Raw genomic sequence first — 23,206 nt, 5'->3', positions numbered from 1 at the left:
ATTTTTCTTTGAGAAAGAAACTCGAAGGAAGATAAGAGGACAACCCCCACTAGATTTCAAATTCGATTTTGTACTTTGTCAAGGCAGGAGAAGCTCCTCTGAGCAACACCTCCCCACATGTAACAATAGTACTCCATCTTAAGATGCATCTTATGTAGATAAGGATTGCATCAAGAGTAAAATATTTTCTGAAGCGATGTAACATTATACAGGAACCAACACGTAGCCTCAGTCGCAAAATAGAATAGAAAAGTATTTCAACTCGCTTTTTTGTTGTACAACAACATTTATTTCCTCATCGTTACGACCGTGAAGTCACCTGTGTCACTTAGGTGCTCGTCCTTTTTCTCTTTTTATGGCCTTTTTTCATTACAGATGACGTCATTTCGCGTGCATTGGCATATAGCCATCCACGCTATATTACATCGGTAGAATGAAGCAGTACTTTTTCAAGTGATCTTAGCAACAGATATGTGAGAAAAGTTGTATTCGATCTTGGCATAGGGCTTTGTTTTCAATTGCAACCCCAGACAAATTGACAAAACTACCAAATTTATGTTATAGATTGTTCAAGAAAACGATTCTGCCAATACATGAAAATCTCTGCAATCAAACTTGTCCGAGAAATATTTCATGTTCTTAATAGGAAATTGTATATTTTATTCATACCTTCATCCAACAGATAATGGTCAAGCAAGATGTAACATTAAATGCTAGTAACCCCTACAAAAAAATATGGAAAAGAAGTGGTTTGATCTTGGTATAGAACCTTCATTTTAATTGTTAATTAAAAGGAGGTGGACTCCCTCTACTGTGCTAGAAAATTACTCGATCCCGAAGGTCACTCTATATCTTTACAAAGCCATAATTCGCTGATGCATGTGTAGAGGATGAAGTTACCTTTTCTTGTAGTTGGCGAAATCATCTTCTATTTTTGAGTAAAGGAATAAACAGATTATAGTCGCGTGCATCTCTTAGGTAAGAAATGAGTTCACGAAATCTGCCGAAGTAGTAAATTTATTTACAGCATAGATACAAGTATTAAATTGTAAAACTGGGTGGAATTTGATTATTTAAGAACACGGCTAAACAAAGGTTTGTTAACATTGAACTTAAAAACGACAATGCTGTAGTCAGTTGGGAAGTAGCACCGTGGTATACTGTTCCATGGGTCAATAGTTGAGCACCTAATATGAAAATAACGACAGAGTAGGGGAAGCTTTGGTATTCGCAATAGCAACGATGGAGCAGAACGATGGGTCTTGAAGAGGAAAATTGCTGCTTTTTAATTGTGGTGCTACCGTAGACTTCTTCATGTAAGCTGATTGGACAAACATACAAACGTATGGATTCTGGGGAAGATTGGCCCATGCTGAAGACTGCTGGACAACATCGATGGCAGGAAATTGCGATTTTTGGGACATGTGGCCAAAACAGACGGCCTAACAAAACAACCCCTGGCAAAACAGGACATGGAAGACAAAAAACAACAATGTCAGAATATGAAGAACATTTCGGACATTAGCATGGCTGAGTTGCTCAGAATGGTGCAGAACCAGAGTTAATGGCAATTATTCATGAGGAGTGCCAAAGTAAATCTATTTACAGCATAGATACAAGTATTAAATTGTAAAAGTTTATAGCGAAGATGATAAGTAATTGTTACTTGCATGTCTGTCTCAAGAGTTTTTAATGAGAGTTCAGTTTGGCAGTTGCCAAAACCGGAGGGTATAATCGTCGCGTCTGCTTGCTGTGAAGCCCAGGAAAAAAAGAGAAAGGTACAAACCGGATGTGGAAGTAGGTTGTATCGGCCCCTTGTGGCAAAGAATGATATTACCAGAGTTAAAGGGCAATAATCATGATTACCTTAAAGTAATCAGTTTGTTTTCGTGTGTTCGCTTGCAGGGGAAACTCGGTTCCCATATGTTGCCACATCTGAACTGGTGCATCTAGTCTCTCACTCTTAGGCAGGGTCCAAAAAAGAGTATCAAATCTAATAGGTCCTGCGCTATTGGTCAAGCTCCAACTTGTGTCCCATTACTGCAACGTTGCATCCCTATGCCTGTTTTATGAGTATTTTCATGTAATGTGCTCTGATGATCTTGTGCTCCCTCGACGTACATACTCCTAACTAACCCAACAAGCAGCAAAATCCCACCCCTTCGCTGTTGAGGTCCCTAGATGCCAGAAAGCCTTCTACTCTAATAGTTTCTTCCCTCGGACTGTCTTCTGCTTCCCTAACATGCCTAACCCAACAAGCAGCAAAATCCCACCCCTTCGCTGTTGAGGTCCCTAGATGCCAGAAGGCCTTCTACTCTAATAGTTTCTTCCCTCGGACTGTCTTCTGCTTCCCTAACATGCCTAACCCAACAAGCAGCAAAATCCCACCCCTTCGCTGTTGAGGTCCCTAGATGCCAGAAAGCCTTCTACTCTAATAGTTTCTTCCCTCGGACTGTCTTCTGCTTCCCTAACATGCCTAACCCAACAAGCAGCAAAATCCCACCCCTTCGCTGTTGAGGTCCCTAGATGCCAGAAAGCCTTCTACTCTAATAGTTTCTTCCCTCGGACTGTCTTCTGCTTCCCTAACATGCCTAACCCGACAAGCAGCAAAATCCCACCCCTTCGCTGTTGAGGTCCCTAGATGCCAGAAAGCCTTCTACTCTAATAGTTTCTTCCCTCGGACTGCTAAACTTTGAAATTCTCTCTTCTGCTTCCCTAACATGCAAAAGTTTAGGCATAATGTGAACAGACATCTTACTGTTCAACTTCCCACAGTACACTGTTAGATACGATATCAAATAGTAACTGCTTGCATTCTAAATTTATATTATAGATTGTTTAAGAAAACGATTCTGCCAATAAATGAAAATCTCTGTAATCAACCTTGTAGGAGAAATGTTTCACGTCCTTCTCAATAGGAAATTGTATATTTTATTCATATGTTCGTCCAACAGATAATGAAGCAGTCAACTGGTCAAGAACGGTGCAGCATTAAATGCTCGCAGCCCCAACAATGCACCTACATTACTAGCCGTGCACTGACATCAATCATTTAGCCCTCCTTCCTACCCGTTCTTTACTCTACTCTAGTTCCGCCAGCAGTTGGGTCATGAATTATTCATTGTGCTTTCACCCTAAATGCCATTTTATAGCTTTGCTTCTTTTTTTTTTATCCGCGCTGTGGCTATTTCTTCGTGATGTGTTTTCTCTTTTCTTTTTAAATAGTTTCCTTCTGTATTTGCATAGAAAAAAAAAGGTGCACAAACTTATATCTTTTCTTGTGAGTTGCACTTTCTGTATTTTGAGGGGAAGCGGTTGGGTTTGTTGTGTTTTGTTTGTTTTATTTTTTTTCTTCTTCCCTCAACTAAAAGTTTTCTTTCTTTCAATTGAACGCCATGCATCAGTGATCTGGCAAGGAAAATAGGATATCTGTCCTGAACTATTCAAGTGATTTTCCAACATAAGTTGTTCCCCTGAAGTTAGTTTTGTTGAGATCTGCTAAAACATTAGTCAAAGAAATATAAATTAGAATAAAATCCATTATATGAAGGGCAGATGTCTATTTGTTTGTCCAGCTAAAACTTAAAAAAAAAAACAACAAACATCCACAAAGTTGGTATTGTTTTTTAATCATTGTAACCCTGTATGCATAATATCTAAAATAAAAAAAAAACTCATTACAGTAGAATTCTGGGATACGGCATTAATCCGTTCTGGAGTTGGTGAAATCGCAAAATTTTATACAGTACAGATTAAAATTTTATACAGTACATATTAAAAATTAGTAACAAAATACAGTATATAATACACACGTATATAATCAAATAACATTATAAATAACACCGTAAGGCAGAGCAAATACCATAAGCAGGGGCTGGAAAAACATCATATTCCACATCGTAACCTGAAAAAAACCCATATCCCGGGCCACCGTATTCCGGGGTTCTACTACATTTGAAAGTCAAACAGCCATTTATTTTATTTAATGTTTTCAGGACACACATGCACACACATCTTTTAATGTTATCTTTATTGTAAATATGTAGTATCCTTTCTCTGGAAGTGGCACTCCAGCCATGATAGATCCCAACCAAGGCATCCCTCAGGCCTTGATAAAAATAGGTCCTCATCCTCTATCTCCAATATATGCATCCACAAAAAAATAAAAATAAGAGGCTTAAAGGAGCAGCCATGATCTGCTGCACAAAAGAGGTGCTATTGTTTTGCTAGCATTACTCCAAATTTGAAAAATGGAACAAGAAATCCGATGAAATCCTGGCTGAGAGGATCAAAGAATATTTCTTAAAGTTTTGTGAAAAAAAAAATGTTTTCAAAATCTAGGAACCCATGAATGGAAGAAATACTGCTTTGCTGTTCATATAAGATGATAAAAGAAAGTGTGCAGGAATTTTTCAGTTCAACAAAAATGCATGCATACTTGTGTTTTTGTTATGCTTATATAAAAGACTAGCAAGGTTATCCAGCATTGCTCAGGGTAAAAGTGTAACATTATTTCTATCCCTTTCTCTTTCCCCTCCTTTCTTCTTTGCCCAGCCCATTCCCCTCTTTGGACATACACAACAACAACTGTTGGTGTAAGGGAAGTACTTATGTGAAAAAAAAAAAATCAGAGTTAATTTAATTAGTGGCTGGAAAAACAGACTACTTGATAACATTAAAAGGTGTGTGGAAGTCTTGATAACATTAAAAGGTGTGTGGAAGTCTTGATAACATTAAAAGGTGTGTGGAAGTCTTGATAACATTAAAAGGTGTGTGGAAGTCTTGATAACATTAAATGATGTAGTTGACCTCTAAGTAATGACTACTTTTTTAAAATTTGGAATATTATACATCCAGAACTACATCGATTTAAAAAAAAAATGCCAACTTTCTTGTATTTATTGCTTATTTTTCAAGTTTTATATACAGACAAATAGATATTTAATTTTTTCAGTTTATAACTGAGATACATTTTTACCGATGTGTTGTACCTGACATATATGGAGACACAAATAAGTGTTTGGAGCACTTTACAATGTCTATTTTTACTTCTATAATGATGTCGTTCCCTTTCTTACAAGCATTGCTTTCAGAAGAGTTGCATTTTTGCTTGGGAGGCATGATTAACAACACAAAAGTGAAAAGCTTCTTTCTTAGAACTGCACGCCAGTGGAACTCTCTGCCGCTTGCCTGTTTCCCACCTCACTACAACATGGACGTCTTCAAGTCCAACATAAACAAACTCCTGACAAACCGCCCCCTTAAGTAAGACACTCTATCAAAAACCCCAATACTAATGATTACTACAATACTATCTCATTGATTACTGTACACGCAATAACCCTTATCCCTGAGTGGCCTTCGGGCCTTGATAAGTGGTGACCCCCATGTAAAAAAAAAGGGGGGCAACAGAAAACAGTGTCCAAGAAACCCAAATGGCATCTGAGTGGAATTTAAACAATGTAACAACTTATATGCAACACTTGGTGAAGAGATATTCTTCAATCCTTTTTCAACAAACTAGTTTTCACCAAATCATTTACGAACCCTGTAGCATAACTAGAAAATATTGTAGGGTCAGACCTTTGTCACCTGAAGAGCACCTGTATGCTTACGTTTACATTAATTACAATTTGATAAATTGAAATCAGGTAACATTTTACAAGAATTTGGGAATAAAAAAAATTTTTTTTTTTAATCTAACCATTTCATTTCTTTTTCATTTTAGTTCGGGACTTGAGTATTTGATGTCAGCTGGAAATCGTCTTAGCCGCAGAGATCTTCGCAATGCTGTCAAAAACGTGACGAGTATCTACGAAGAATTTTGGGTAAGTTGCCTTAAATTTTTAAATCATCTCAAAGAATAAACAATACTACTTTAATTTTGGTTTAGTTTATTTTTTATATGGAAATTGCTTCAGACGAGGCATGAAGCCACTTAATATAAGGAGTTAAAATACTGCTTCAAAATCAAAAACTAGCCAACTATAAGAGTTAGGTGGATAGATTCTGACCCAGAAAACAGTGATTCTTCCCTCTTTGTCGGAAACATTGCTCATGGAATATGAGGACTAAATGACAAAATAAAGAAAGTGAGAATTATGAGATTTCCGAAAGCAGCAAAGTTAATAAATTCTTATAATCTGCAAGAGAGTTGCAAGTTATCAAGACCTAAATGCTATTTGAGGATAAGGGTTAATTAGTGTTAGGTGACTGACAAGACAATACCATGATGCAGTAGTTGTAGTAATTGTATAGAATTTGATTAGTGTTGGGACGATTAATCGGAATCGGGAATCAAAAAAATCGGAAGATTTGGTCGTATCGGAATCGGAAAAATTGATGCCTGCTTTCCGATGCCAAAACGATTCTTTTAATTGTCTTTTTTTATTTGATTTTGTTTAAAATAAAATCTTCCATTGCTGGTAATAATGATAAAATAATAAATATTTATTGATGCTAAATTACCAGTAATGCTAAAATCGATAGATCATCCTCCACAAGTGTATTTTGAGGTTTACGAAAATATCTGCATATTTAACATGTGTTTTTTTACGAAAATCGGGGAAAAATAGCAATCTTATGATTAAATAATTGGAGATTTATAAGGAATCGGAATCAGTAATTGTATCGGAATCATGAATTTAGCACGGAATCAATAAAAATATTGGAATCATACCATCACTAAATTTGATTATTTAAAAGGACACCAAAACAAGAACTTGTTTACATTGGACTTGAAAGCGACCATGTTGTAATCAACTGGGAAGTAGCCCCGCGATATTGTGTCCTGCAGACGGGCAGTTCTTGGAAAGAAACTTTGCTCATGGAATTTTCATTTAGTTTTAGATGAAGCAGTATTAAGTTTACAAGATAATATCATTCGTAAATCTATTTACGATGTGAATTTATCTTTTACATGAGGCAATGTCATTTGTAAAAATTACGATCACCTGACATGTCCGAGGTAATTGGTTTCGCTCTCACGACTAGCAAACATCTAAGCCTCGACTTATACTTACTCTTCCACTCAGACAATGCAGCAAGCATTCATATCAACTCCATCTGATAAAAGCTTTTGACTCACTGCTTCCATGATTGAAAGTTCAAAGCCAATCAAAGCTCACTTGTCTGCATCAACATTATCTTCTTTTGTTGCTTCGCGTTGACGACGATTGATCATTGTATGCAGGGTGGAACGATAAATTTGTCGCCCTAAAGAAAACAACACTGCAGCTTTATTTGAAAACTTTTATTGACAAAATCAATTCAGTTAAGAGGTGAATGTAGTTTGCTTGAAGCTTTGTTTAGTGTGTAATTAAATGTAATTTGTAGAGGGCAGTACAATGCAGCGGTGTAATGAAAAGACACAAAATGAAGCAGATGAAGAATTTAATTTAATTCAGTTAACTTGATTATGTAGTAGAGCTAACAGCTATTCAATGTAGCCGCCTTCAGCCTCAATCACAACCTCGATACAGGTCCAGAACTGAGAGCATGCCTTTTCCACAAGTGGCAGCAGGAGTTCAGCTAATACTCAGCGGATGGTGGTGATGAGGCTTGCTTTGATGTTGTGGGAGGTCATGTTGGTGATGTTTTCAACGTATGGCCAAACGAAGTAATCCAGCAGGTTCAAGTCGTATCTTCAGTAATTACTGCCTTCCATAGTTGTTGTCCTCTCGCCACGTTTTGGCCAACTAATCCTCTGGCCGGCTTTGGATACGGACCCGACAATGGAAGATGGGATAGAAAAAAAAACTTGGATTTACAAGACCAAAAAATCCAACCTTGATCGCCCTTTGGGGCCCGTGGCGTAGTGGATAGAGACGTTGTGAGCATTGTCTGAAGATAGCAGTTTCAATTCTACCCAAAGCTGGCCAGAGGATTAATTGACCAAAATGTGATGAGACAACAACTATGGAAGGCAGTAATTACTGAAGATACAGTTGAAGATTCAGCATTTTTATCCTGTTGCGGTTAACAACTTGACGAAGGCCAGAAGAATAGTTGGCTGAAACGTTGTTAAACAGCAACTATAAAAGATGAGGATAATAGTCCGAAATAAATAAATAAAATATACAAATTACTCATCGCAAAAAGAATTCCAATAATTAAATAATATGAATCCATACTTATTTAGGTCTTAAATTAGCATTTTATCAAAAAGAATATCGAATAAATAGCACAAATCCTAGAAATTGTGTTTTTTGACAAGTTCGTTTTTCTGAGATGTATAATCCTTATAAAATATTTCATTCCAAACCAACTGAGGATCGCAATCGTTATTTTCATGCCAGGTGCTCGGCTAAGCTTCAATCTATGGTTTTCCTCTCCACCCTACAAAACATTCACAACAAACCCTCGTCTAGCTACAACCAATGTCAACAATTTACCTCACTCTCTGTCACTCCCTGTCTGTGATTAAAACTAAACAAAAATTCCATGAGCAAAATTTCTTTCCTAGACTTATCCGTCTGTGGAATACAATTCTGTTGGGCTGCTTCCCAGCTCACTATAACATGTTTGTTTTCAAGTCTAATGCAAATAAGTTCTTGTTGAGCCGTCCTCTTAAGTAATTTAAACGCTACCCAAGTTTCATCATTACCGATCATCACAGTAGTGTCTAATCGTCCACTTGACACTCATTAACACTTATTCTCGAGTGGCTTTTGCATCTTGATAAATACTGACTTCTTGGTAAAAAAGAAAAAGAAAAGCATTTTGTCTAAAGAATGAACACATATCTAAGAAAATGGCTAAAATTCTAGAGGAAGAGGTTCATTGTTTAGAGAAATGGTTCTGTGAATGGATGGTAACATTCAATGCTGCCAAGACTTCGCTTCTTTCCGTTAATAATTGCAAGAAACCTTTCAAGCACTAATTACTATGGCTAATAATACGCTACCTGAAAATATTTTGTTCAAACTCCTAAGCTTAACATTCACAGGCAACATGAATTGGAACAAATACATTGAGGGTATTGCCAAGGCTGCTGCAAAGAAAGTGGGCTCTCTCCACTGTGCTAGAAGGTTACTCATAACTGAGATTATCCTAAAAGGTTATCATTGTGAGATATTATTCCCACACGTTTTAACTCCAGGACAGTGATAAAAGTAAGACAAAATATAACAAAGGCCTACCTTAAAATTCAATACAAATTTTATTAGTTCCTCGTTGTGAAAAAAAAGGAATGCCCGTTTTGCCTCTGAAATAGAGTTTGTATCAATCTCGAGAGGTAATAATTATTTATCTTCAACAGGAACTGGATGCAGGTTTATCTGTCTTCGAAGATTGGTGATTACCGCCGTTTGGAGGGGTTGGTATGATGCTTTCTGTTGATGGGTTCGATTTTCGACCACAATCATCATCAAGAAGTTCATAAATTGAATTATTATTATTATTAACAGGTCTTTAGTTCTGACCTTAAAAGGAAGTCTCTATTGGACATATAACTTAGCCAAATCATTAGGCTAAATATAAGTTTCAAGGAAACCAGAATAAAAGGTGTCAAATGCCTTATATGCAGAGAGTGAGTTCCATAGATGTTTCCGCCACAGCTGCTTTCTAAAACTGAAAAGGAACGCATGCAAAAAAAAACGCCAAAGTGAATCGCTCCACGGTAAAATAATCGACCAATTTGATTGGTCGAAAACAAAGACAGTGGGAGGCATGTTGTAATTGTAGAGTTTCTGACATCATTCGCCCATCCGTAACGTATTGTTGTCACAACTGGACTAGTGCATCTGTCACTAGTCTTTTGCTCTTAAGCAGGGTTAAAAAAAAAGAGTTGCTCTTAAGCAGGGTTAAAAAAAAAAGAGTTGCTCTTAAGCAGGGTTAAAAAAAGAGTTGCTCTTAAGCAGGGTTAAAAAAAGAAAGAGTTGCTCTTAAGCAGGGTTAAAAAAAAAAAGGGTTAAAAAAAAGAGTTGCTCTTAAGCAGGGTTAAAAAAAAAGAGTTGCTCTTAAGCAGGGTTAAAAAAAGAGTTGCTCTTAAGCAGGGTTAAAAAAAAAGAGTTGCTCTTAAGCAGGGTTAAAAAAAGAGTTGCTCTTAAGCAGGGTTAAAAAAAGAAAGAGTTGCTCTTAAGCAGGGTTAAAAAAAAAGGGTTAAAAAAAGAGTTGCTCTTAAGCAGGGTTAAAAAAAAGAGTTGCTCTTAAGCAGGGTTAAAAAAAGAGTTGCTCTTAAGCAGGGTTAAAAAAAAAGAGTTGCTCTTAAGCAGGGTTAAAAAAAGAGTTGCTCTTAAGCAGGGTTAAAAAAAAGAGTTGCCAACTTAATAGGTCCTGCACTAGCAACCAAGCTCCAACCTCTGTCCGATCATTGTTGAAATGTGGCATCCCTGTACCTGTTGTACTTTAATAGAATTTGCTTTGATGGACTCCAAGCACTTCTACTCCCTCTACATAAATGTCTCCGACAAATCCGTCAAGAAGCAAAATCCCACACCTACACTGTAGATATCCCTAGATGCCATAAAATCTTCTATCAAATTGCTAGACGTTGGAATTCCCTCCCAGGTCCCGGCTTCTCCGATTGTACTGACATGCAAAAGTTCAAGTGTAATGTGAACACATATCTCTCTGCCTAACTCTCTACATAGAATCCCTGTAAATGTGGAACCAAAATCTTACGGCAAAGTGACAACGTGCATTTTTGTGAGGGTCGAAATAACAGTACAAAGATTTTTTTATTTCTATTTTGAAACTAACAAGGATGGGTTTTATAATCAAAACAAATAAAAACTGACGATTCTTTGTGATTACAATTCGCTATCTCTCCAACTGATCCGGTATTTTTTATCGTTATTTCTGTTATTCACTCAAGCGTTGCCAAAGCTCAAAGAGTTGTTCAAACTATTGAATTCAAGTTGATCTCTTCTCTAATCTTCAGAAAGCATATCTCAAAAGGTTATTTTTTTTTCTATTAGAAAAAAAAAACACATTTCAAAGGAAAAATAGCTAATATCCAAACTGGCATAATTCAAGCAATTCTTTACATATGGTTCAGTTGCAGAAGAAAAGTGTTAACAACTTTTTATGACAAAGAATGAGTTTATTAGTTATCTTGTAAGATATTCACAGCAAGAACTCGTCCTGTTATCAGTAGGGCTTGAACAACAGCATATTCTTTTCATTGTTTTAACTCTCGAGTGTGTATCCCTTAATATCTTATATGCTTATATATAGAGTGATGTGGTTCTCAGTTGATTAACTGTGTTGGATATATACTACAGTCTCCTCAACATGATTTATTTTTATTATCAAATAAAATAGCCAATTTGAAACTGTAAACAGGCAGTCATGTTTTTTTTTTTAATTTTTAGAGATGAAATAGCTTTAATGATTTTTAACTGATCAAGAGCAACAATAAAGAAAGGGAATTCGTTTCTCATTAATTAATATTTGCAATGATGATGGTTCTTGTCACACTGGACGTACAGACAAGTAAATTAATATTTAGATAATAATAATAATAATAATAACAACAATAATAATACCCCCCCCAAATAAAAAGTAACGGCATCAACTGATACCACACCAAATATTCAAGGAGGGTCAAGGTGAAGAGAAAGCACTAACCAGTCCTGAGTGTGAAGAATACTGAGATCTTATTACCATCCAAATTCCAGTGGAAACTAATGGTCGCTACCAACGAGAAATCAATGGTTAGCGATGTTTGTGATAACACAAATTGATTTGCAAATGTTATCAAATCTGGGGAAACTTGTTATCACTCAGACTTCAGGGAACACCACAAAAGAAATATTTGTTGACCTGTCTGAAAACTTCTAGTGAGTAAACTATAATAAAATTTGAAAATTTTACAAAACCAAATAATGTTATAAAATATGTTATTAAATGATTAAAATCATTTCTTTTTTTCTTTCTGAGAATTTCGGTCTTTCTATATGACAAATACTGATCCAGTGGGTCATGGGTGGTTTAGTCTTCCAATAAAATAAAGGATAAGGTGTGTTGGAAACCAGCAAGAAACGAACTGCATCTTTATTAACGAAACATCTATCAAAGAAAAGTTGCATGCTTTATGTTTGTTTTTTATAGATATACTAGCAGGCCGCCCGACGTTGCCCGGTCGTAATATATGCAGAAATATTATATTTTAATTCATACAGAAACTGAGACATGTGCATGCGAGTATTATGTTTTCTTTCTAAACAGTTCAATTTTTGTAAGTAAAAAAAAAATACTCGAGCTGAGATCGAAACCAAAACCTAAAGACATTGAGTCAAGTACGATAACCATTATACCAGCTTGACACGACTTTTACAAAGTGTTTTCAAAAAATCTTATTCTTAACATAAAGAACCTGGCATGTTTCTCGACCATGTATGCGCAGTCGTGAAACAGTTTACAAACAGATAAAAATCCGATGGCCTCCACGTACCAATTTGCTAATTTTGACCCCTTAGCAGCCGTTTTTACCGGATGAAAACCGATTAAAAATTTTTTCACCTGTTTGAATATCCTACATACCAAATTTCAAGACTATAGATAAAAATTCGTTGAGTATATAGGTCGAGAAGTGTCCTCACACACACGCGCATTCTCACTTTTATAGATATATAGATAGATAAATAACATTCTTTTTTTCTTTTCTTTTTTTTTCCGAGGGAGGATGATAGGGGTTCAGGTGATATCTTTCTTGGTAATCTCCAAGCTTCCTCAGGTGACACTTTACAGGTGTACTGGCATGTGAACGAATGATATGCAAGAACATATGTGCACAGAATCCATTTCTTCAAAAACACAGAAAAAAACAAAACGGAATCATCTGGAATTGCGCAAAAATCAATACTCATTAGGAGTGAACTGAGAATAGAAAGAAAGAAAAACAAATGTTTGCTGTGAAATTTACAACAAACACAAACGAAACCAGAAAAAAAGTGTAAAGAAAAAAATAATCTACATAGATAAGTGCTGGAGGAAGTAGAATGTATATTGATTGTGTGCGCATGCGTAAACTAATGCAGTTAAATTGTAAGTTTGCAGCTGGACAACTAAAATGTATCATTTCTGATGAGGTAGGTGATGAAGAGAGTTTTAATATTCTAACAGGGAATAAAAAAGCTAAACTATTATTGCGACACAACAAATTTAATGATATAACCAGACATATTATTTACTTTTTTAACGTTTTTTTTTCACTCCAAACAAGGCACAGTGCCACTTTAACGTGAGGTGCTACTATTTGGGACCATATCTACAGGAAGACTATGTAGGGAGTTAGGCAGCAAGATGTCTGTTCACATTACACTTAAATTTCTGTATACCAGTACAGTCAAGGAGGCAGGAGACCGGGAGGGAATTCCAAAGTCTAGCAGAAAAGAGTAGAAATTGTTAGAATAGGAAGTTTTCCGGCATCGAGGGATCTAATGAAGGGGTGGGATTTTGCTGCTTGTTGGATTGAATGAAGATATTTACACAAAGGCAGCAAAATTACAATAAGTTCGTCAGAGCACATTCCATTAAAATACCTGTAAAACAATCACAGGGATGCAACTAGGGTTGGATCAAATACAATTGTATTTGTATTTCAATTGTATTTAAATACAATTTTATTGTATTTGTATTTGTATTTTAACATCACAAGAAAAAGTTATTTGTATTTGTATTATGGCATCCAGGAAAATAGTATTTTGTATTTGTATTTGTATTTGAGAGAGAGAGAGAGAGAGAGAGAGAGAGAGAGAGAGAGAGAGAGAGAGAGAGAAGGAAACTTTCAGAGTTCTAATGATAATAAAATGCAATGAGGACATGATATAGAATGTAATGTAGATGTCAAATTTGGAAGGAAATATTTTTTCCCCTTTTTCTTCTTTTTTTTTTTGCATATTTTCAGATTTCTTTATTACTTTGAAAAAAAAAGTACTTATATTTGTTTTTGTTTAAATCAGTTATTGTATTTTTATTTGTATTTTGAGATTGAGGAATAAAAGTATTTGTATTTGTATTTTTAGACTTAGGAATAAAAGTATTTGTATTTGTATTTCTGGTAACCTAAACGAAAGTATTTGTATTTGTATTTCAATTGTTAAAAGTCAGTATTTGATCCAACCCTAGATGCAACATCGTAGTGATAGAACATAGGTTGCAGTTTAGGTAACAGTGCAAAAAATATCTTCAGTTGGAGACTTTTTTTTTTTCCTTCTGTCAAAGAGGGAGAGACTAGTGATAAATTCACCAGCCCAGATGTTGCAGCAATACTCCATGCATGCAGCCTTTGCAAGCAGAATGTATGCAAATATGTATTCAATCTGTTTTCTAAAGTAATAAATATTTAAATTTAGCATTCATTTATTTCATAACTGTTATCATATATATATATATATATATATATATATATATATATATATATATCTTGGAAGTTTTTTAACCTTTAAAACTATACAAAAAAAAAACTATTTAATTTTTATTTTTTATCATTCATTAGAAAACTATTTAGTCAGTAAGTCATTCAATCACCTGCAATCACTGCATCAACTTGCTCTCTCGAATTCACTAGAGTACTAATGTAATTTAAGGGATCATCAGTTGTTTACCATGAAACACGCTTTCGGGGATTTAATATATACGTATATAAAACAAATATCACGATGCGATATCATATATGTGAGTAAAGCTTAGAAGTTGTATAAAAAATATATTATGGCGACTAAGGTATACAGAAATATTTAAGTTTCATTCCCAAAAGAAATCATTAGCCCGATGATTTTTCTCTGGGATGGGACGTGAACACCTTTCTGTAAATTACTTGTCAGACATATATATATATATATATATATATATATATATATATATATATCTGAAAAGTAATTTCCATGCGTTAAGGAAAAAAATCTGAACTGTATTCTCTATTCAAACAATAAATTTTTGTTCTGAAAATTGATGTTTTTCTGAATGAAATTGAAACAAAAAAAAAAGCTATAAATTCCATTTGTTTTATCAAGTATATTGAGTTATCCTCTTTTTGGTTAGGAATGTCTTGTATAATATTACCGCCAAAAATATTCTATAAAACTTGATACCACACGATTAATTAATCTGTGTTCCTATTCACCTCAGAATTCTAATATATATATATATATTATGCACACACTAACGACCGAAAATCTGGGGCAGTTTAGTTGTTTTGTTTTTTTTTCAATTTCTCTAGATTCTAGAACATTCGGGGCGGATTACACCTAAACTTACACACATTTAACATCTCTTATGTTGATACACTGTATTAATTACACTTCATTATAAAGGATAGAAAAAAGTTACGAGCATTTCAATTTTTTTTTTTTTTTTAATGTGGCCAAACCGTGGGACAAAGCAAAGAAAATAATTTATGGACTGTGTAATTAGTTTTTCCACTTTTCTAAGTACAAAAATGACGAATAAGTCTATTACGTCACTTTATAGACATTGCAGCCGGTTCCACCATTATTATGACACCTAAAATTGATGCTTCCGTCAAAAATTCAATTATTAAACTTCATGGGGAAAACCATTCAATACGAAAGATAGCTGATGACTTGAAGCTGTCTAAAGGTACCGTTGGGAAAGTTATAAAGGGTTTCAAGAATACTGGGAAAATTGCAGACCTCGAATAGACAAGATCGATTGATTAAGAAGATGGCACTGAACGATAGGTTTCAGAAAGCTGCCAGCATTTCTCGTGAACTATCATGACCTGAAAGCATCTCTTAAAACAGTATCAAGACACCTGAAGGAAATTGGTCTGTTTGCGAGATCACCAGCTGAGAAACCGTTGATAAACAAGAAGAACAAGAAACTCAGATTAAACTTTGCTCAAGACCATGTGTTGTGGACAGATGATCTGTGGCGAAATGTATTTTTTTCTGGTGAAAGTAAGTTTAATGTATATGGATCTGACGGGAAGAAATTTACAAGGAAGTTTGCTGGCGAAAGATTTAATAAAAAAATGCACGAAAAACGGTTAAGTTTAGTGGGGGTAGCGTGATGGTGTTTGGAATGATTTCTTGCGAAGGAGCAACTAATCTGGTCCATCTAAACACCAGAGTTAATGGAACAATATATAAGAACTTGTTGAGAGATCATGTCATCCCAATACTTTGAAATTATAAGTGTGAAAAACCTATTTTCATGCAGGATAACGCCCCCTGCCACAAGACTAAGCATTTAATGGGATTCTTGAACGAGCAAAATGTGGATGTTTTGGATTGGCCTCCTCAAAGTCCAAACCTAAAACTCATTGACAAACCTATGCTCTACATTGGGGAACCGTGCTAATACAGGAACCTTTATCAATATTAAAGATTTGTGGCTAAAACTTAAAGGATAGGCAAATTTTTCACGTGATGAGTGTCACCAGCTCATTAAATCTTGCAGTAGAAGGTGTGCTGCAGTTATAGAAAATATATAAAGATATTAAATGTGTGTCCATTAATTTTGGTATTTTGATGTTTCGATGTTATTATTTTTCAATTTATTTTCTTTTTCTCAAGGTTTTGGTCACTTTAATTTAAAAAAAAAAAAAATTGAAATGCTCATAACTTTTTTTTCTATTCTTTATAATGAAGTGTAATTAATACAATGTATCAACATAAGAGATATGTTAAATGTGTGTAAGATTAGTTGTTATCTGCTCCCCACCCCCCGAATGTTCTAGAAAAATTGAAAAAAAAAAACTAAACCATCCCAAATTTTTGGCCGCTTGTGTGTCTGTATATACTGTGTATATATATATATATATATATATATATATATATATATATATATATATATATATATATATATGTATATATATATGTATATATATATATACATGTATATATGTATATATATATATACATGTATATATGTATATATATATATATATGTATATATAACAGATATATATGTATATATAACAGATATATATGTATATATAACAGATATATATGTATATATAACAGATATATATGTATATATAACAGATATATATATATGTATATATAACAGATATATATATATGTATATATAACAGATATATATATATGTATATATAACAGATATATATATATATGTATATATAACAGATATATATATATATGTATATATAACAGATATATATATATGTATATATAACAGATATATATATGTATATATAACAGATATATATATATATATATATATATATAACAGATATATATATATATATATATAACAGATATATCTATAATATAAAGCTGAATGTGTGTGTGTGGTCACGAATAGGCTCCTAATATGGTTGACTATTTTAAAAAACCGATTACATATAATGATAGAATATGTATCGAGACAGGAATGGGTATATTTGATCTGGCAGAACGGTGGTTCATTAAAATTGTGGGGTCTGCGTTCGCGCCTGATCCGCAAATTATGGAAATAAAAAATTTAAAAATTTAAAAAAAAACGTTTACGAGTGTTTTTGATATAGATGTACATAAGAATACTTTGATAAGTATGTTTTAACTTAAATAGGGATGGTATAATAAAATTGTGGGGTCTGCGTTCGCGCCTGGCCTCCATGGAATGGAAATAGGGACACACTTTAATAAAGACTTTTCGTATCTATCTGCGTAAGTATACTTTGATAATTATGTTTCAGTTTGAAGAAATATGGTATAATAAAATTATGGGGTGTTCGTTCGCACCTGACCTCCATAGAATGGAAATATGTCACAAAGTTTAACAAGGTTTTTTTAATATAGATCCACAGAATATTGTGATAAGTGTTTCAGTGTGAACAGGTATGGTATAATAAATTATGGGGCTTATCTATTTTATTTTTACTTTCATCATATTTTGCTTTGGTTTTGATACCCCCAAATTCAACCCAAATTTACAACCCTTCTTTTTCATAACCTATCATACTTTCATAAATCAGAGTCCATTTTTTGTTGGCTGCTTTTGAACCCAGTCAACGACGGGTACTTTTGCTAGTATTATATAAACATATAAACCTATGTTCTTTTTTTAAATTACTGTCCACCATATTTTGACACCACCTAAAATTGCTCAATTTTTAGTTTTAGAAATCCACTGAGACATTCAGAAAAACAAAATGGGGTAATGCAATTATAAATGATCTAAAGAAAATGTCATTTTTGATTTCAACTTTCATTTAAAACGTTTCTATTAGTTTCACATTAATATTCCCGTGAAGGTGTGTAAACCCTTCCTCTGATCCGTTTGTTCTTTTAACATTATGAACCCAATACAAAGATAGATGAGGGGAGATTCATTCTCCTATAATTAATTTACCTGATAAACCAATGTCAGCAAAATGGCTGTTACATTCATTATCTGCCTTGACACATCAAGGTCATTGTCTTCACTTTTATGGCGTTCATATAATATGCATGAGGATAAGTCAAGTAATCCATCCAAAAAGGATTTAACAATCTGCCAGAGGTGCGTGATTGGCCTAATGGATTCTTGCAATCCTACTGTGGTCATTTACACACGCAGGCTGCTGGGAAATATATGACGACTCAATTTCTCACTAAGTATGAATAAAATAACTTGTGATCAATTACACTTATATTATGAACCAGCCTGAGTGCCCGGCGTTGCCCGGGTGTTTGGAGATATGTGTTAAGCAAAAAAAAAAAAAAAAGTGGTAGTAGGCAGGCAGGCTCGAACCCATACCGCAAAGGAGGAAAAGAATTTTAAATGTGAAAAAAAAAAAAAAAAAAAAAAAAACGTGACTTCTTTGCTGTATACTATAATCCTTCATTCAGAACTGCATCATTGCTCAACTTAAAAGTGTGAAATTTTATTTTAAAGCCATCATTTCACGGCTCAAAATTATTTTACTTCAGAACTGCCTCATTTCTCAGCTCAAATGTATATTCTATTTTAGAAGTCTATTTCTCAATTTAAAAAACGTTTTTCTCCTGTCACCATACGCCCCATAACTTAATGATCTACCATTCAGCTATAACTGAAACATATGCAAATGGAGAGAAAACAAAAATGATACAATCAAACTTTGTATGCCGTTCTATTTTTGACTCAATGACGTCTACCTATGATTGCCTCGCGTTGATTATTTTGTATTGTACACAATAAAGAAACTTCAAAAGAACATTATTGGTACAATCTTTCTTGTGATTTTTACTTTTTCATTTGGAATTTTTGTCTACCTTTATTTATGTTTTTTTTTTCTTTACTGATTGTGCTATGAAGTATCTTGGTCTTCTCGCCCCCCCCCCTTCCTCTCTTGTTAACTTCCATTTCACCCCCCCCTTATTACTATTTTAGTGTTTATCATTGCATGCTCATTTCAAATGAAATTTACGTCACCTATTCCACACTTTCAGCTTATTTACGGATTGTATTTTTATTCTTTTCTATAAACCATACCCCCCCTTATTTTTTCATTGCATATACTCTCCTCCTCCTGCTCTCCCCCCTTCTCATTAACAAATGCTAACCTTACAGTCACATGATCACCTTCTGTTGTCTTTTGTTTCACTTAACGTTTATGTACACCATCTCTCTTTCTATAATTCTCGTTTCCTTTCACCTTTTTTTTTATTTTGTTTGTATTGTTACGCATGTGCGTTTCATTCATATTTATATATATATTTTTTTCTCTATTTGTACTGCATCTTTTCTTCACCACAAACCCAGCTTTCATTCATACCCAGAACGTTCAATTTTTGCCCATTCACCCTTTTGTTTGAACCTACTCATTCATTTTATCAGAATAGTTCTGCTGACACATTTACTCCCCACCCACACACACATATTCACCACCACCACCACCTTTTAAATCTTAACTTTCGTTTTCACACCGTGGTTACTTTTCACTTTTTTTGCCTTCATCATCTTTCACCATCTTACCAATTTGAGAGCTTTTGGGAGTTTAGAGTCACCTTTTTAGCTACCATTACTCTCAGGTCCACTCTAACTCGGAGGAGTGGTAGTACCTGTCAGAATTAAATAAACATTGGATGAGAGAGGTTTTAGATGCATCCATACATTTCTAGAAGAGACTGTCTAATTTAGTTCTTCGTTCTTTCATGTTTGGAATAACTTTTTTTTTGCCTAAACAAGTTCTTGATGAGCCGTCCCCATTACCAAATTTCCACTACTAATGATTGCTGCGATATTGTCTCATTAGCTACTGTACACTCATTTACTCTTATCCTCGAGTGGCCTCTGGGCCTTGATAAATCGGGACTCCTATGTAAAAAAAAAAAAAAAAAAACATGCAGATTGAAAGTATTTAAAACTTTGCACAAATTTTGCTTCTCCATCATCATCCTCATCATCATCATTATTATTATTATTATTATTATCAGACTTTCTACAATCTTTATTTTACATCCTGGTTCTCACCAAATTCTTCGACAAATAATAATAATAAATAATTGGCCCAAAACTTACTTCACCAAATAGTAAAAAAAAAAATAGAAATTGCTCTAAATTTTATGACAAATACTGTCAACGAATAATTAAAAGTTTCTAATAGATCATCTTGAATCTAAACGTATATTTTTTCAATTATATATGTAATATCTTCAACGAACAGTGTGAGAAAAGAGGAGGCTTGTCAGAAAAAAAAAGGTAAAGTGGGGGGGGATCAGATCAGGTAACTAAAAAGAATATTGCCACATGTTATGTGACCACAAAAGCATATTGCCACATGTAGTGTGACCACAAAAGCATATTGCCACATGTTGTGTGACCACAAAAGCATGTTGCCACATGTTATGTGATCACAAAAGCATATTGCCACATGTAATGTGACCACAAAAGCATATTGCCACATGTAATGTGGCCACAAAAGCATATTGCCACATGTAGTGTGATCACAAAGCATATTGCCACATGTTATGCGACCACAAAAGCATATTGCCACATGTAATGTGACCACAAAAGCACATTGCCACATGTAATGTGATCACAAAAGCATATTGCCGCATGTAATGTGACCACAAAAGAAGATTGCCGCATGTCATGGGATCATAGAAGAATATTGCTACGTCATCACAAAAGAGAAACCAATTAGTACTACACTCATAACTACAGTACCTCTATGGCCCTAGCAGTACTAGTTCTAGTAGGCGACAAAGGCTGAGTATTTCAAACTGTCTGTGTGTACCATAGATATTTTATTTATAGCCCACCATTAAGACAACCTTGTGCCATACATAATAAGAAATGTGTTTACTTCAGCAAAAACGTTAAGCAGACGATGGAAGCAGCAACAGCATTAAAAACATTGCTAACATGGTTCGTTTCCATGTTCTTTGTGATAATTTTTGGAAAAAAAAATTTTTGGTTATTGATCAGATTTCTGAAAAAGAGGAAATGCTTTGTGATAGGCATTTATTATCACAGATGTATATCACACATTTTCGCAGTCTAAAATCATATGCCTGAGGAATATTGAGGAAATTATAACTATTTCTCTGATATTTTTTCCCCATCTCATTTTTAATTTCGGTTGAAAAAAAATATATATATAACATATTACGAATGAGCAAATTAGGAAAAGAAATTAACTGCAGCTGTCATTTCCATGAATTCATTCTTTTTGCTTCTATGTATAGTATGACAATTTGTTCTGGAACTGATTGAGAGTTTTAGTAAAAATAGTTTTCACTAGAACTCTCTGTCAATTCCAGCATATAGTGTCATATCACTCCCTTTTTCGTTCTGTCATTCGTAGGTGTCGATTTGGGATAATAATTCGTCATAACTATCCATTATAATTGTTTGTTTATTTGTTTGTTTGTTTTTGTGAAAACCTTTCTTTTCGTAAGTTAGTCATTTGTAGTATATTATTATTATTTTTTTTTTCAAAATTTAGTAGATAAGCCGATCCCTAACAACTCTCAGAGATTTTCCAGAATAGCAAACAAAGCAAAAAGGTGTGAACAAATAAACACATAACAAATAAATATTATCAAAAACAAGCTAAGTTACTCTTCTACCTACCTGGAAGCACGTCCAATAAGTGTCACCACTCGTGCAAAAATGTAAGGTTCCACCATTATTTTGTTTAATTTTCAATTTTTGAGTGATTATCAAATGAGATCACCATTTTGTTTTTCATTATAACTCGACAGGTTTTACACTTACATAAAAAAACACTTTAAAATAAGTTGAAACACAACTTATCAAGGTAGGTAGAAGAATAACTTATTTGCATGTATTGATTTTTTTCATCTAGTGTTGGGATGACGAATTGGAATCGGAATTAGGAAAATCGGACTTCTGGGGTTTAGGAATCAGAAAAATTTGATATTTTGGATTATCTTTTTTATTTGATTTTGATTAAAATCTTCTGTGGATGGTAGTAATAATAAAATGATAAATATTTATTGATTTTAAATTACAAGTAAAAGTAAAATCTATAAATCATCGCCCACAAATGCGTTTTTAAAATATCTGAACATTTAACATGTCTTTTTTTAATCAGGTAATCAGGACAAAACTCTATATTTAGATATGTATAAAAAACCAGAATCGGTAATTGTATCAGAATCGGAAAGTTAGTATGGAATCAGTAATTTTATCAGAATCGGGAAAAATATAGGAATCGTCCCATCACTATTTTCATCACTTTTTTTGCTTTGTTAGCTATTCTAGAAAATTACCAAATTTTTTTTGTAATCCATAATTTTATATTTCCATTCTTTGAAGTTCATCTGAGGCCAACCACATTATGCTCTACCTGTCTGTTATAAACTGACTAATTTACACCTGGCCTTTTTAGCATGGAGTGGGACTGACTTATCTTCCTGCCAGCTCACTAGTTTTGACTTTCTGCAAATAATGTTGATAGTAGTTTCTGCTATTTTTTCGTTCATTTGTCTTGGAATACAGATATCTTGAGTCGCCAATATCTACCTCCAAAGAACCCGACTGAACGGGAGGGTGCTGGGTGAAGGAGTAAGTAATTGGGAGATGTTAGGGGTTAAGCAGCCTTCTGGTAACCATCTTAGTTTTACTATTTTGTCACTTAGAATTTAACATAATTTTTACTAACAACATTTTGATTTATTTTTAACAATGTTGACAGTAAAGATTATACAGAGTAGAACGATAAATTTGTCGCCCTAAAGAAAACAACACTACAGCTTTATTTTAAAACTTTTATTGAAAAAATCAATTCAGCTAACTTGATTATGTTGTAGAGCTGAGATCTATTCAATGTAGCTGCCTTCAGCCTCAATCACCGCCTCGA

General features: G+C 34.1%; 1 protein-coding gene across 7 annotated transcripts in view; it reads left to right on the top strand.

The window, feature by feature from the left end:
- Positions 1-23,206, top strand: part of LOC145293292 (tyrosine-protein phosphatase non-receptor type 5-like) — a 360,679-nt gene that overhangs the window by 286,199 nt on the left and 51,274 nt on the right. For all 7 annotated transcript variants that reach the window (XM_080139899.1, XM_080139904.1, XM_080139900.1 and 4 more), the window contains one exon: positions 5,729-5,828. In XM_080139899.1, coding sequence (XP_079996025.1) covers positions 5,729-5,828 — 100 coding nt within the window. The remainder of the gene's footprint in view (positions 1-5,728; positions 5,829-23,206) is intronic.

Source organism: Euprymna scolopes, chromosome 14 (genome assembly GCF_053919585.1).
Source record: "Euprymna scolopes isolate OS-2025 chromosome 14, ASM5391958v1, whole genome shotgun sequence".
In the NCBI taxonomy this organism is placed as follows: Eukaryota; Metazoa; Mollusca; class Cephalopoda; order Sepiida; family Sepiolidae; genus Euprymna; species Euprymna scolopes.
The sequence above is the reverse complement of the archived record's forward strand: the minus strand, read 5'-3'. Positions and strand labels throughout refer to the sequence as shown.